At 39.2% G+C, this 17,160-nt stretch overlaps 1 protein-coding gene across 3 annotated transcripts in view; it reads left to right on the top strand.

The window, feature by feature from the left end:
• The window catches only part of LOC136268118 (serine palmitoyltransferase 2-like), a 37,967-nt gene extending 21,054 nt beyond the window's left edge, over positions 1–16,913 (top strand). For 2 of the 3 annotated variants that reach the window (XM_066063352.1, XM_066063351.1), the window contains 5 exons: positions 13,138–13,264; positions 13,585–13,621; positions 15,104–15,202; positions 15,259–15,388; positions 16,630–16,913. In XM_066063352.1, the coding sequence (XP_065919424.1) occupies positions 13,138–13,264; positions 13,585–13,621; positions 15,104–15,202; positions 15,259–15,388; positions 16,630–16,701 (465 nt within the window). In that variant the 3' untranslated portion in view covers positions 16,702–16,913. The remainder of the gene's footprint in view (positions 1–13,137; positions 13,265–13,584; positions 13,622–15,103; positions 15,203–15,258; positions 15,389–16,629) is intronic. The other variant, XR_010706876.1, reaches the window with a different exon arrangement.
• The last annotated feature ends 247 nt before the right edge of the window (positions 16,914–17,160 follow it).

The following is a 17,160-nucleotide window of genomic DNA, read 5'->3' as shown; positions in this document are numbered from 1 at the left end:
AGTAAAATTTTTACTATTGCTCAGCACTAGTGCAGGCAACCATCAGCCAGTTGAGGGCCTGGTTTACTGAAATAGTCTTCCCAAAAGTGTGTGTTGTGTGTGTGTTGTGTTGGTCTGTAAGCATCCATGTGAGCAAAACTGGTAAATTCTATGCACATACAAAAGCTAAATGCAGTCTGTAATATACTTTCACATAAGTAAACTTCGCTCTGAAATGGTTTCTTTTTGGCAGTCTGAAATAAGGATGTGATGACTCTGCTCAGACTACCTTCATTACTTCTTAGCAGTGCATAATACAGCAACGTAATTAGAGAATTGCAAACAATTCACTAATTACAAAATTACAATAGCAGCATATGTAACATTAATATATCAAATGGTACGGTAGTACCGTTTTGGTAGGGATTACAGTGAAACTTTCATACTGCCCAAAATTCTGCCTTTAAAAAAATCACCTTAGAGACATTTTACGTGACCAAAATCACCTTTACGGAATAGTACTAGTCCATATAATACATAAAACAACATCAAATGCAGCAAAACACTTGAGGTGGCCAGATATAAAATTTTTTTAAACTTGCCAAAACACGAATTTTAGCCTCACTGCTTCACTCACTGACCACAGTCGCAAGGCTAGAGGCCAAACGAAGCAGTGCATGGCCACCATTTTATGCCACAATAACAAACTCACCAGTGGGATGTGCCTTTTGGGGTTCCGACGAGTGTAGGTCCTCTGTGCCTTGTCTCTTCTTTCATCTTCAATCAGGCTGGCTTGTCTTCCTCATACAATGAAGGCATTAATTTTCCATATCAACACTGTCTTTAAGGTGGCAGTCTAGCAGTAACCCATGTATCCCTCAAACCAAGCGTGTGTGAAACACTACAACTTTCCTTAGTGGCATGCTTAGTACCCACCATGATTATAATTGTCACAGCAATTTTTCAAACCGCTGCGTTACCCGAAGGAAGGACAATGATGGGCCTTTGCCGCTTACTTCACAGCAATGTTTACGACGCGTTAAGCAACTCACGCCAACAAGCTTTCACACACCAGGTTAGTAAAATGGTAGTAACAATTCTATGGATTTCTTTTTCTCGTAGAGATAACAGAAACAGCCGAACCGCTCTTTACCGGGAAGCCAAGACCGCCATCACTTGCCAGGACAAAGATATCGGCATGGCGAATTCATGGATTTGTAATGTTAGTATTTAACTATATCCCTCCAGAATGTCGCTGTATTTCATCCATCAGCTCGCTGGAAACATAGATTTGAAGAATTACTTGTTTATCCAAACCGCGAAAGCGTGCGGCGCTATTTGTGCGCGTGATACATTATGACTCAGTATTATATGGCGGACAACACTGAATTCTATTATGTTATTATTGTGAGCATTTAAGTGTAAAATGCGATGCGTAAAGAAGTGTGAAGCAGTCTATAAAGTTTCCCCAGTGGATCCATCGAAAGGAACGTTCTCCCTAATCTTGTTTCAGGGGCTGACAATCTCGGGTAGCAGTGCAGTCATAAAGAAATGTCACAGTCGTGGATACATCTTGTTTCTCCACAGTTTGTCGTTGTATCATATCCTTTCAACAGAGATTTCTGAAGGAGCCCACACAACGAAATCACACCATGACTTCCTGGTTACGTGGAGTTGTCCCTGTACTTGGAAGTAGTAGTTGTGATTCTTCTTCAAGTGAAATACACCATCGTTGTGCTGTAGGAAAAAGGTTGATGGCTTGTGTGTGGTGTTTGTGCATAAGTCAATCAATGAAATTGTTTCTGCACGGGCGGGGCACTTAATTTCAATCCCTGTTATGCACTCTATGGGCATCACATCAGGACTGGAACAATTGGAGAAAGTCACCAGCAGGAGGAAGCGGAAACATGATCTTGACTCAGCGAGACTTAAAGTACGTTACGATGTTTCTGTAGCTGACTCCTCACCAGACTCTTCTTACGGCAGTGCGCCTGCAGAAAGAGACCTGACCCAGGATGAACTGCTGCAACTCTACAAGGAACACCTGCAAAGAATCAAGATGTCTGTTGAGGAGATTAATGACATAATTAAGGGAACCACTGACCAGGCTGAAAATGATTCAGGGGAATGGTTCGTGCTGCGTCAGGAACGTGTGACTGCTTCCTTCTTTGGTGGAATCAACAAGAGATGAAGTTCCTTTGTTCCACTGGTGAAGAAAATCAGATACAAAAACAAATTCCCCCAAGACAGCTGCCATGAGGTACAGACATGACAATGAGCCTATTGCACGGGAAGCATACGCTGCTAAGCTTCAGACGGAGCACCATAGTGGAGTTGTTGTCACCAGGACAGGTTTTCACATTGACCACCTGGTATGTACTACAGATAATCATATACATATACCAATCCATGGGTAGTTTCGCCTAAATTTTCTGTAAGGCAGAACTGCTGATTATGTACAAGTCACAATACATGTTAGGGTGTTTTTTCATTATAAATGGCATACCTTTTCTTTACAGGACAGCTGGTTAGGAGCATCACCGGGTGGACTGGTGTTTGATCCCAGTGAAGCCAAGTCCATTCAGTACCATGCTGCACTCATAATGCAGCAGCCATTGACCAATGTTCAAAAGATCCTGATTGAACTTGATCGAAAACTTTCCCTCCATCCATTTTGAGTATTTCAGTCCGTGATTTTACATACAAAATGGACATTACCTTATGGACATAAAGTTCTCTGTAATGTTTGTTGTCTTGTTATGAATCAGTTGCTTGGCCTTGAAAACAAGACGATCTGCTGTTGCTTCTACGTCACGAAGGAACCTTTGTGGCAGCTTTGCAACAGTCAATGGATCTGTACATCAAGGTAATAATAGAGAAACGGTGCTTTTTTTGCATTACCTATCTCTCCTGTAGCTGATTGCTTACGGAAGGTGGAACTGCATTGTCGGTGATCACCAAAGTAATGATGAATGCCAATCCTCAGATCACGACGAAGAGCATCAACATCACCAGTGGAACTATGGCACACCGAGCTCCACGAGTGATCCTCTTCATACGTGTCTGTGATAGACCAAAGCGTCCTCAATATTCAGGGTGGCTATTGCAGAGTGACTTCATCTGATTGTGGGAACACTTTACTGCGTGATTGGTACATTCAACCTTCTCAACATCACGACCATATGATGTAACTTCCAACTGTACAGCATGGTACACAGAGCTGTCACCATCCCCAATTAACCACATGTACCTCACCCTGTGCATCTTCCATGACTCTTTGAAACCTGCAACAATGATGTCAGTCTCCATTGCACAGGATGAGCCACTCCAGTTCTTAAAGCAGGTGTTGGAGACTGTTTCCTTTTATAAATGGCACAGACTGCAAAATATTTGTTCCTGATACCAATATACAGCAGTTTCTTGGTGGCTGTACCAAAGATCGCACCAACCCCCTGACTTGACATTGTAGGAGTGTTTGTGTGCCTCTTGCTCCAGCCACCATCCACTACCACAGTGACAGCAGGGTATATTCTGTGGTGGTACAGGCCGTTATTGATGGCAAATTGTCTCTCCTCTTTGCCAGCAGACAACCAACCTTCCACTACCATGTCATTGAACACATTCCCAAGGGAACGCTCAATGTTTACAAAAACAGGAGTTCTCATTGACGGAACCTGGATGGTAGCCATTTGTTTCTCGAGATAACTAGACCCTCCCCCTGTACTAATTTGTCCTAAGACAGCTTGTGTAGTAGTGACTTGTTCCACCACACGTCACCTTTTCAGCAGTGTAGCACCGAAGGATTGTGTTGCATTTTGTACACTCTGATACCAAGACAGATGCCAAACCATACTGGCGACTCTCCCCTGAAAGTGATCCACAAGCTGCAGCATGCTCTGTAAGTTCATTGATGTACTGTCCAAGGAAAGCTAGTGACAACACTCTGTTCCCAACCATAGTGCATGAAGGTACTGAAATAATCAACTACTCCATGATTATGCATATTGTTGTTATACCTTACCTGTACTATCACCTTGTGATGGTACTTCTGTTACTGTCAAAAACTTACAATGCACTGTTTGTATTAGTATATACTAGTGGCACCCGCGCAAAATGCGCGTGATACTAAGACAATTGTTATGTACTATTGTGTGAATACACTTAAATTCGAACATTACTAATGATCAAGGAGTAATCACATCATTACATACCAACAATATAATATTTGCATCAATTAAGATATATATACAATCAATTAAATTAATGTAATCAGTTTAATATTTGTCTATACACTACATTGGCAGTAAATGTGTCTCCATTATGTGTCCCTTGCCTGGTAGAGCCTAAAATTTCAACCTTGACATCTGCAAATCTTCGTGCCCTTGACAATGCAACATATAATTGTCCATGTGCAAAACATGGCTGCTCCATATGCAATCCAACTTTTGCAAATGTCTGTCCTTGAGCCTTGTTTATGGTCATTGAGTATGCCAGCCTTAAAGGAAATTGACACCGTGATAACACAAATGGCATGCCACTGTCAGATGGTGCAAGTTGTATACGTGGTATTAGCACTCTGTAGCCCACTTTCATGCCTGTCAGCACCTCTGCATCAATACTGTGATCATGCATGTGACATACTTGTAACCGTGTCCCATTGCACAAACCTTCATGGACATTCATATTACGCAATAGTATTACAACTGTGCCAACCTTCAGTGTTAGGCGATGTGGTGGTATACCTGATGGTGTCAAGCTGTTGAGAAACTCAATAGGATATTGTGCACGTTCATTGTCATCATCTGACACTATATCATCATAACTAAAGTACATGCGTGGATGACCAGGAAGATTTAATATAGTCTCATTGAGTTTAAGTGATTCATCATTTGTAGGGCAAAGTATCACTCGGTCGTGGATTAATTCATCTCCAAAGACTGATTTCACTACAGAATCCGTTACACAATGGCCTGGAATTTGAATGCATCCATTAAAGGGTGGACTGTCTCTAATTGGTAACTTGCCATCACCAAGATTTAATAGCCATTCACAAAATTCAGCTTCATTCTGATGCACCCTCATGTTGGTTGTGAGTTGATATTTGGCTACACATGGCCAAAGTGTGGAACTTTTAATGCAATTTTCAACAGTGGCAGATGGATGTCCATGACGTACAACTGGAAGCACCTGACGAAAGTCACCTCCCCACAAAAATACTTTGCCACCAAAAGCCTTACTGTTGCCTGTAATGTCTCTTAATAGCCTATCAATGGCATCAAAGGCATAGACTGGTACCATGGAGGATTCATCAACAACAAAAAGAGATACTTCCCTTAGCATAGCAGTATAGTTCGATGTAGGTGAGATGTTGCAGGAGCTGGTATCAAGCAGTGGTACAGGCAGCTTAAACAAACTGTGAACTGTACATCCCCCAATCAACAGGGTGGCTGCAATACCAGTCCAGGCAGCAGTAGCAACCTTGTATCCCCTACTACGCAACTCTGCAACTAAATAGGTAAAGGTTTTTCCACTTCCACCTGGTCCATCCAAATAAAACAGTGTAGGATTAAATTCATTAGGTGACATGACAGAATCCAACACAGCATTAGCTAAATCCCTCTGTAGTACATTCAGTTGAGAACGCCAGATTGCAACTTGATTGAGGTCATAATCTGGTTGTGCATCACATTCAACTTCATGCTCAACTGGTAAAGGAATACCATAATCAATTAATGATTTGCCTGTCTGAATAAGCAATGAATTTAAATCACGTAGGCCACATTGGACTGCATCATTAAATGATAGTCTTCTCAAATAATCTTCAATTATATCTGCCTTATGGTCTTCCCATAGCTGCAATGGTTCGGCAGGATCACCATGTGTTAATATCATGGCCAGCATTCTCCTAAGCTGATATGGCATCTGAAAGGTAGCAGCTTCAGCCAAGGTATTGTGCCATTGTGCATCATCCTTTAGCAAACCCAAACAATGGCAAGTTTCCTTGAATGAATTACATTTCCTATCACCAACTTTAAGTAAATCTGCATAACTATTGGCACCGGGGGTATGTAATAGCACGTTGCGCAAATAGTACCTCTCTGTCTCATTGGGTGATACTGCATAAATTCTACTTATTACTTTGTCACCTCTCTGACGTTTCTTCCATTTCCTTGATTTACAGTCAAATATATAATGTGATGGAATCTCAGTGTATAGTAAACTATTTGCATTAGAATCAACTTGATTTAGCTTGAACCAAGCTGTTAAGTGCGTATCATTATGACTTGCATTCAGCAGTGCATGTTCCTCCTCACCACGATGAAAATATACGCTTTGTTCATCAGGTAGGTGCACAGCAAGACGTACAATTGTATGAGATTGTTGGTGCATTGGAAATTCAAATAATCTCCAAGCTGCCTCTGGTGCGCTTATATATCTGGCATCAACAAATGTATGTATTTCATCATGATTAAACTTATCCTCAAATTCCAGCTGAATGCAATCATGCCCCTTATAGACATATTTGTACAGATACTTCACTGATTTAATCGACATGCATGCCTCTAGGTTAATATGAGCTCCATACTTCAATAACAGCCATGGATTGTATGGAACAACCCACCGATTATCCACGGTAACATTCATCACATTCAGTGATCTACCATTATCTCTGCGTTGATATTTGGGATATCCATCTACTGATTCAATTGTATGTTCACAAAACTCTTTAGGATAACCTTTAGTGCACGTGTTGTTCTCCATACATACCGATCCAGGCCTTAGATATCCACATGGACCATGTATCATGCATGATTGCACTATGTCATAAAGTTTATGATTCGCATTCTGATCAGGTATTTCTGCAGAAATGATATGATTGATATCCTCAGAGTTGCGTAATTTATCATCAGGATGAAGGTGAATCAGTAAGTGACAATGTGGTAGTCCATGTTTCTGAAATTCAATGACATGAATTTTGGCTACCACTTTGCCTAGTACATGGTGTACGGTGATGTCTTCCAACAACTCCTTCAATTTCAATTTAAAAACTCTGACCAACAAATCTGGGCAATTAATTGGCATTTCACCATCATGCAAGTTCTCAGTGATTTCCTGCCACTTTGGGTTGCATGTAAATGTTAAAAACAAATCTGGCTTTCCATATTTAGAAATTAAAGCCATTGCATCCTGATAGTTCTGTAGCAAGGAGCGTGGACTTCCCTGAAAAGTAGAAGGTAAGATCACTACCTTGCCAGGTGGTAAGCTCATATCATTGGCATTGCTATTCAGCTGGTCCATTAAGCCTCGGTACTTTTCAACCCTAAGCTGTTGTTGATTGCGCCGTATATAGTCAAGACGCTGACTCTCTACCTTCACATAGGCATCAACCAAGTATTGTTGAAATAGTTTCTTGCTATGGTGAATTGGATTGAAGTTTTTCCTTATAGCCAATCTGTATGTGTAAAATTGCAACATTGTGAATCTGTTGCGTTTTACTGTGGAATACTGCTCAACATGTGTTAACCCACAGTGCCAACCAGGATCACCACGTGGAAACAGTAGTGGATATATCATTGGGTCACAGTTGGCTGACATGTAAGATATGCGCTGTAAAGGTTGATTTCTTGGATAGACAATGATGTCACTATCCATTGGAGGTGCACCATCCTCCCCAACAAACACCACCGCAACTTCATCATGATGTGGCATGTTGTACCTTCGCCTATCTTTACCAATTCTGAATGCATTGTGATTGTCGATTGTTGGCATTCATTAATTACAGTCCTGGATAATTCACTTTTCTCCACATCTGCCATGTTCCTGTAGGCCAATAAATATGGGCTTTGATTATTCATCACATCATGAATTACATGCAGCACATCATCACGACATGGTTTATTGGCAGGCTGTGTCATACGGTAGTTATTGGCTTTGTCTGTATCTATTATGTAACGCTGGTTATATGTAGGAGTTTGACCATCTCTTGGATGCAAACATCCACTTCTATGAAATATTTGTCCACATATTCTGAAACATGGTGGACCACGCCCTGGTGGATTGGCCAAAGTTGCGCCCATCGATGCAAAGGCGAATGCGCTATTGTACTGTCTAATATTTTTTTGAAAATTGATTGCCTGAGATGATTTACCTGTTAGAAGAATTCTCAATTCATCAGGATATTTGGTCAATGCATCCAGCTTAACTTTCCCACTGTGGCAGCAGTGAAATGATTCATTGTAGAAAGTAAGTGCCTTACAGTGATCACATCTCTGATTCATCCTACCAAGGTAATGAATTTCACTATTGTATGTAGATGATGTTGTCAGTCTTTTGCCTATGCAGGTTGATGATCTTAGAACCATGTGACGATGTAATGGTGGGTCATGTAATTGCAGGTTGTTCACATCACTTTGTACTTTCACCATGACCACGTTAACATCATCACTGTCATTATTATGTGTACTTGAATGTGTAATTGTCACTGGCAATAAGGATTGAAAATGTAAACCGGAAATATTACCAATCAATAATGGGGGTGAAGTGTGACACTCTATATCATTCCACGATGAAGTGATCTTATTATATGGTGAATCCCTAGTACAGTGTTCAGAAGTAATATGTATATCAACACCAATGATAACTGCTGTCGTCTTAATAAATAATTCTGTGGCATATGTACCAATTATATTCTGTTCATTAATGAATGCACTCCATGGCATACATTGGTGTTCATCATTCAATACCATATTGTACATACCACGATATTGTTGTATATATTCTAAATCCTGTTGATGTACATGTATATACTGACACACTGTAGATCTCAACTGGGAATGTGATAATTGAGATAAACTTGGTGTAACAGGTTGTATTTCAGGGCATGCCAACTGCTGTAACACCGAATGATAGAAACAGTTACCATCACCTGGCGTAGGTAAATCTGCACATACAGATAATCCAATCCTTCTGGCATTAGCAACTATGGTATCTGCTATCGATTCCATTCTGGCACATTTAGGCCTTGTGCAGTGATTCAGTTGGCGTAAATCACGCGTGTAATGTCTCTTCCTTGTAGCAATGCGTGGCATCCTCTATGATGATAGTAATACTTGTGTAATGATTGTATGTATACACATTAATTTACTCCAATTGAATACACAATTTGTAACTGATCAATAGCTATTTATCCTAATTGAACGCACACATTTACAATTTCACCCTAATAGAACGTGCATGCATTCATACCTAATTGAATGCACACTATGCATGTATGTACTCTTAGCTATTACCCTAATTGAACGCATACTAAGCATTTCAACCCTGAATGAACGCACACTGTCTATTAGCTATGTAGACTTAATTGAACGCTCATTGTCTATACATATACTTTTAGCCAGGAGCAGTGGAGCAGGCCAAAGAGTGAGGGGGCCAAGCCAGTTTTAAGTTGTAGACCAAAAAAGAAATAAACAAACATAAGGTATCCACCAATTATATCATCTTATTTATAACTACACATAGGTAGCTAAGTAGCTTGCTACACTGCATCTATGAATACTGTGAATGCTCTATTAGAGTATCTCGATCTATTCATGCAATCAGTGTCCCATAAAAGTGGTGGGCCGGGGGGGATGCACTTATGCTCTTAGCTATTTTACTCTAATTAAACGCTCAGTGTCTTATATATTTACACTAATAGAACGCATACACAATTATTTATTTTATTTATTTACCTCTCAGCAATTGCGAGGTGGTATATAGTGAGATGTGTAGATGACTCTGTGTAGTGTCTCCGCTCACAGATTTGTGTGGAGGGTGCAGAGTGTGTTTCCCCCGAGAGTTTTCGTTCCATAGCCTCTGTCAAGATGCCTGATCATAGCTCGTAGACTTGCCACACCCACTAAGAAACTCTCCTTTTATACTGGTGGGTGTGTTAAAAAAAAATTTTTTAGTTGCTGGATGATAGCGTACACACCAGATCACATGATCAAATTCGCTGATGTGATTGGTTAAATCATGAAAAAGTGATTGATCCTATTTCATTGTAAGCTTTTAGACCAATACGTCACCTGATTTTCTATTGGCAACGCGTGTATACCGGAACGCCGTACACGCGTATCGTAAACTTATAATGGCCATTGACAGTGATAAGTATCTCGCAACCAAGGTTAGCACGTAATGACAGACACGAAAACCACCTTATGACACATTGTTTTGGACGGGTAGTTGGTCTAGTGAGTTTGAAACTAATCGGGGGAAAAACCAGGGAGGAGTTTTTGTTTAAAAATTTTATGGCCTCGATTTTCTGTTTCTCGTTCTGTCGTCCACAGGGGGAGAGAAACGTCTGGTGTAAGCTGGGATGGAGAAGACTGGTAACACGATAAAGGTCTCCAGAAAGTTTTGGACACATTTGTGTCTTCCTCGGGTGGCTATGGTGGTTTAAAGGATATTTCCCGCAGTTTAACGAATCGCCACCAATCACGGATCAAAGATTCGCCTCAAATTTTAGATTTGAATGGTACCGATCCGATTGGAATCCGACCAAGAACGACGGGACAGTGCCGGAAAAGAGTTATAGAATTATTATATAGATGTATTGTTACCTGACTGTGTACTTGAACTGCCATCTTGCACTGGGCATGTTTGTACAACTGCTTCTAATGAATACTGTTATTATACTGTACTAATATTTCCTATATTCTTAAGGACACTTCAAGCCACATTATAAACCCTATTATTTAGCTAACAAGGGCGGGAAACAGTTATCTTCCTTGTCTAAAAGCAGTACGCTACGCGAAGCCATCTAAGTGCATGGATAATTACTGTTTTGTTTTCACAAAGCTTACCAATCATACAACAAACACTCATAGTGGTGGGCCTGGTTAAACAGCGAAAGGATGAACCAAGAGCACAGCATAAAACAACCAGCCATCTCTACAATCCATTAAAATGCGGAGTAATCTGGCAGGGGCATGTATTATAATATTTGTGGGTGTCTTATAGTCTGAGTTGTCAATAGAGGCCACACCACCATGAGTAACCAAGCATAGCCAATAATCTTAAGACTGTCTTCTGTAGTTAAAATAAAGGCATTTGTGGTTCTTCAAATATAAATAGCTACACTTAGTTATATCGGTATATCGAATTGGTATCGTATTGGTTTCAAAATGATTAATCTATATCGGATCGGCTTAGTTTTCTTATATCGGTACACCTCTATTAATGACTTGACTTAGTGACTGATAAGGTGTAACAGAAAAGGGGCCAAAGTAAGGAAAAAAAATCACTCCAACCCCAGGATTCGAACTGCAGGTCACCCAGTGGGGCCATACTCAGTCTTCCTCCAGGAGGGATGAGTAGGTAGGTAGGTATGCACACACACACACACACACACACACCACACACACCACACACACCACACACACCACACACACCACACACACCACACACACCACACACACCACACACACCACACACACCACACACACCACACACACCACACACACCACACACACCACACACACCACACACACCACACACACCACACACACACACACACAAATACTATAGCTTTGTCATGATAGAAGCAAATGACTATAATTCACTTATCTGTTGGTCTATGAAGCAAAGATTATTTTAAAATCCCTCTTGAGTATGCGAATAAGATGATATCTACATTTTTACTGTGTAGACCTTTTCTTCACAATATTTAAACAATTTGCAGATGTTTTAATCTTTATTAATATGCAAATATGTGGCCCAATTTTTACAGTACAAGAATGATCTCATAAGAAATACAGTAAGTACAGTAGTTAAACAAGGGAGGTTGCCTATACCTGAAGATATACTAGTGGACATTAAATCTCTATATCCATAGGGATTAAATGTCCACTGTAGTATATCTTCAGGTGTACTACTTTTTATTCCAATGATCCCTGATCAAACTTAAAATTCTTAAATTTTCCGTACACTTCTTGTCAGGAGCTCATCTAATCCTATGGACAAGGGAGCGTGTAAGTCTGTACATTACCAATACTACGGGTGAAATTCAAACATGGTGTCCAGTATTACTATGTATAGAATTGGTTACATCATTCTTACGTGCATCAGGGATGCACTGAATGGGCTGCTACTCCATCGTGTTGTGTGAAGGTAGTAAGGCTGCTTTGATAGGAAGCTCATTGAGTCGAAGGTAGAACTTGGAATAGCCAAGCAGAGTAATTTCGTGTGATTGGCGACTGTAGAAATACTGTCTTGCTAAGTCTGTACTGCTAAGTCTGTACTGCTATTCCTCCGCTGTGCCATTAAACTTCGTTTCCATAGCTTTGCTTTGTCGCAGCAGAAATGTGACGTACTCGAGTATGCGCCTCCGCATAATATCCTGATTAGGAAATTTTAAAAGTTATTTATACACGGCAACCATGTTTAAATTTTGCTCTTTACGAAGTTACAGGCTCCCTTGTCTGTAGGATTTGATGCGCTCCTGTTCTTGTTTACTTTTTGTAACATGGTGAACCAGAAAAAATGGGGCCAGACTTATTACTTTCATCTGAACACATACCCAACTATCAGTTATTGAAATAGCGAAGTGGCCATTGCATTTGTTTTCAGCTATGTTCAGTCCGTTACAGGATTACAAACGAAGAACACTAGAATCGACACTTTGTGCTGTCAGCAAAGATGAATTGGGACACAAAGGAGGACATGGGTACGTCCATGATGCATGCATTGTATTTAATGCAGTATGCCAAAAAAGTCAGGCTGAAGCGATGTTGAACAGTGAAAAAATCAAGCCTGTAGCCTTAGCCATTATCAAGTTAGTCAGTCAGGCAGTCAGTCAGTAGAAAATTCCACTAAACAAAAAATTTAAAATTTCATAGCAACTTTTTGGAAGCACCTTCGTGGCATCGTGGCAGTATCGGTTAGGTATAACCAAGCTCAAAAGTGCCTTCAGTATGACCTGAAATGGAAAAGCCCAAACCTTTGTGATCCCCAATATATACATACAGTACACTGAAATTTAAACCTGCACCATTATGTCAGGTTTTTGCAGATCTGGTTACATATTGCAAAAGTATATAGTACATGTAATATTTCAACCTGGGTATACAGTGCTAGATACACGATGTCACGGCATTTAAATCTTAATCTTTGTTACAGGAAATTATCAACTTTCTTCGTCACACATCGTATGGGGCTACTTATGCTACTTCTATGCCACCTCCTGTAACACAAATGGTCTTTTCTGCAATGAAAATTGTCATGGGAGAGGATGGAACTAATGAAGGTACTGTCTTTTTTACTTTGCAGTACCATCTTTTGCTAGGGTTCAGAAAGGCTTAAATTCTAGTTTATTTATTTCTGTATTGCTTAAAGTTTAGTTTATTTATTTATTTGCACTTAGCTCCTGCAATAGAGTATCAATCAGATATCAGCTTCTTTGTATTTTAATTCAACCACATGAGCCTGAGCCATCATTTTCCAAACCCCTTGGGACTACAACAAAGTTGTATGTAAAATCACACATTCTATAATATTATGTGTTTAAATGTTTTTACAAATGATATGTATTATGTATTTAACTACTTTATCTGTTATACCCCGTAGGAAAAAGGCGAATCAATGCTTTAGCTGAAAATTGTGGGTGAGAAATTTACATGCTTGGAATGCTGACCTTTTTTCCCATTATTGCTTATTTACACTGTGTTTTTTATAGCTAATGTGGTTGTTTAATGTTATGTTGTAAGAGTACTGCTTGTCTACTTGATGGAAAAAAACTAGGCCACCTATAATTAACTGCCATAAAAAAACTAGGCCACCTATAATTAACTGTCATCACCATTTTTTACCACCTATTGCAGTACAGTAGTACATTACCGTACATTTGGGGTATTACTGTATACTACCTTCACGGTGCCTTGACAGTTAGAATCAAGCCCTAAAGTGTTCAAAGATGCTTCTGATAATTTGCTACAGAATTAAGAATTTTCTATCGACTGCTCCTACCCGATGCCTTCTGACAAGTGTAACTCAAAGGTAATAACTCTAAACAGGCTGTAGGACCAGGTGTCCTACAGACCTTCAGCACTTGTGCTGTAAAACCTTAATAAAAGTAAATAAAAATTAGAAAGGTTACATGTACGGGTTTGATTTTTCACTGTTACACGGTAGATGTCACTTCAGCCCGATAAGTGCCTTTTGGCTTATTGCAGAATGTACAATGTATGCATCATGGACTTACGTCCACCTTTGTGTCCCTTTTCTTCTTGCTGGCAGTGCAAGGTGTTGATTCATAGTAGCTAGTGTGTGATGGACATTTGTAATGAAAATTATTATCCATATTTTCCATAGTGATTGAATTGATTGCAGAGGTGCTTCTTTGAAATGTTTTTGTTTTTTTTTTCAAGCCAAAAAAATCCAGATGTTCACAATACCATCCTGGTGCCATGGTAGTATTGGTTAAGTCCCAAAAGTGCCTTCAGTAAATAGGTTGTTACAATTGTTTTAAAGAAGATAATTATTTAATGGAATTTCTACTGGCCTGCCTGTCCGCCCACCCCCCTGCCTTTGTCCTCCTTTGTGTCCCATTTCTTTTTGCTGACAGCCCAAGGTGTTGATTCGCAGTGACTTGATTCGCAGTAACTTGATGGCTTCTCTTGTTTAATTGTCCATATTTTATGTGGTAACTGGATTGATTACAGAGGCACTTCTCCTACTTTTCTTCATTTGTAACACTGTGAAAGAGGCTGAACGTAGAAATTGAAGCGTATTCTTCACTTTTGAGTCAGTAATTGATAGTGTTCAGTCGAAAACATTACCTCTGGCACTATCCTTTCTTTGATGCAGTATGTGGGTCCACCAGTCATAAGAGTTTTATGTTCGATTATGGATCATAGAAATAATGAAGTCCACTAGTATATCTGCAGGTGTAGGTTACCTCCCTTGTTTCCCTACTTTTTTCTATGATCCCTAATCGAACTTATAGTTCTTAATTTTTAGGCTCAATCTTTATTTAAAGTCAATCGCCCTCAATTCAGTTGACTTACAATAAATGTAACTGTCATTTGTTCATGTAGTAATTATATGTGGGTTATGATACAATATCACTGCATGCTGTAATGATTAGGTATGTTAGACTCAAGCTTAAAGAAAAGGGATTTGTTTTATATGGAAATGATCACTCCCCTGTTATTCCACTCTTACTGTATCATCCAGGAAGAGTTACGTAAGTATAAGGCTCTTAATTTTATTTCTTTAAATTATCATCATGTTTATTACTAGTACATTTAGCAGAGAGTGTTTAAGAAGAAAACTTGGAGTAGTGGTAGTTGGTTACCCTGCTACTCCTATTGTTGAAGGAAGGGCTAGGATTTGTATATCAGCTGCACACACTAGGGAAATGCTTGATAAGGTTAGTACCTGTTGTTAGGTTGATTAGTCCAAAGTGTTGGTAATCAGATATCCAGGCAACAATAGCTATCATGATTGTTAGACATCTATACACAGTACACTAGCTGTATGTATCGGGGAGTAGTGTGCATACATCTCTTCACATACTGTGCATAGAATATAACATTGTGCAGTTCTATTTAAAGGCAGCTACTGTATGCTGTGTATTTTGAGGGCAGCATTTATTTTACAAGTGTAATAATTTTAGATATGCTGTAGGTACCGCCGTACTGGTACATACTCAACAGATAGCAGTTGGAGAAAAATGACTTGCACAAAGTTTTCTTCAAAGCAACACAGTAATTTTACATTTGGATTGCATTTACATTTGGACAATTCAAGAATATTTTTCATTTGAAAATGTCCTGGTGCAAAATATCCAGTCATTACTGCATTCTGAGTACAATGACCCTTTATACATCTGGCTAAGCATACCTCATAGTAGTGCTGTGTGATAATCATGAATATTGATTATTGTGAAAACTTTCATTACCGCATTATCGTGATAATAGTAAATTTCTGGATACTACTATAAACTACTTGTGGCCAACCTGAATTAACAATTTTAGAAACAATTCTAACAAATATTTTTAATTTTTGTCGTGATACTGGCTTCCAGATAAAGCAAGCACAACTGCATAATAAGTGGTACGGTGATGAATTTATAGACATTTACAGTATCTAATTGGTACATGTATTTGCATGTGTAGTTAAGTATCGTGATAATGAGGTGCATTATCGCAATAATAAAAAAATCATTATTGCATACCCCTACCTCAGAGTATTTAAAATTTATACCTGGAGGGTTGACATATACCCAGGTCCTGTCATGTACTGTAATGTCAGATCACCCTGTATTAAAGCACTGTGTGACCTACAGTACTGCCCAAGAGCAACGTCGCACTCGCAATTTTGCACAAAATTTTAAAAATTACTGATTAAGGGGCATGGCAACTGTTTCGCTCACAAGAATCGCGAGCAAAACTGCCACGCCCCTTAATTAGTGATTTTTAAAATCTCGAGCAAAATTGCGTGTGCAAGCGAGTATGACATTGCGCTTGGGCAGTACCGTAATTGTAGTACCCCACTTTGATTAGCATGCAGTTGTTACTTACTATTTATTTATTTTAAATATAAATGTACCCAGTGAGTGTGTTTGAGTATTTACATGTATTGTATAATTTTGGTGCTTTCTGTGTCTAGGCTCTTAAAGAAATTGACAGTGTTGGAGACATACTTCGTGTCAAATATAACAAGACTTATAAGTGGCTATAAACTGGATACAACGTACTGTAATTGTAACACAATAGTATGGCAGTAATATATACTAATAGCAATGAAATCTGTATTTATTTCCTCCAATTTATTTGCACAGTAGTATTTTATAAAAAGTAGAGCGTGTACTTCCATATGTACTGTAAAATTAACTGTATACATGTACAGTATGTATATGTCAAGTGTGTATCATTCTATGTATTTACATCAAGTATTGCATGACCAAACCTTTTCTGATTTTGCTTTGGAGACTATTTTAACTGTACATGGTGAACCACAATAGTGGGATCATAATAGTATTTTCTTAGAAAAAAATCCTAATAGAACACACACCAAAAATCCACCTTGAGAGCATCCCTTAACTCAAAATCCTCTGGTGGTTCTTGCAAGGATAGTGAGCATAAAGTGAAATGGAAACAGTATGTGCATTCTTGACAACACTGAAATTTGTTATTCATT

This window comes from Dysidea avara, chromosome 10 (assembly GCF_963678975.1).
Source record: "Dysidea avara chromosome 10, odDysAvar1.4, whole genome shotgun sequence".
NCBI lineage: Eukaryota > Metazoa > Porifera > Demospongiae > Dictyoceratida > Dysideidae > Dysidea > Dysidea avara.
The sequence above is the reverse complement of the archived record's forward strand: the minus strand, read 5'-3'. Positions and strand labels throughout refer to the sequence as shown.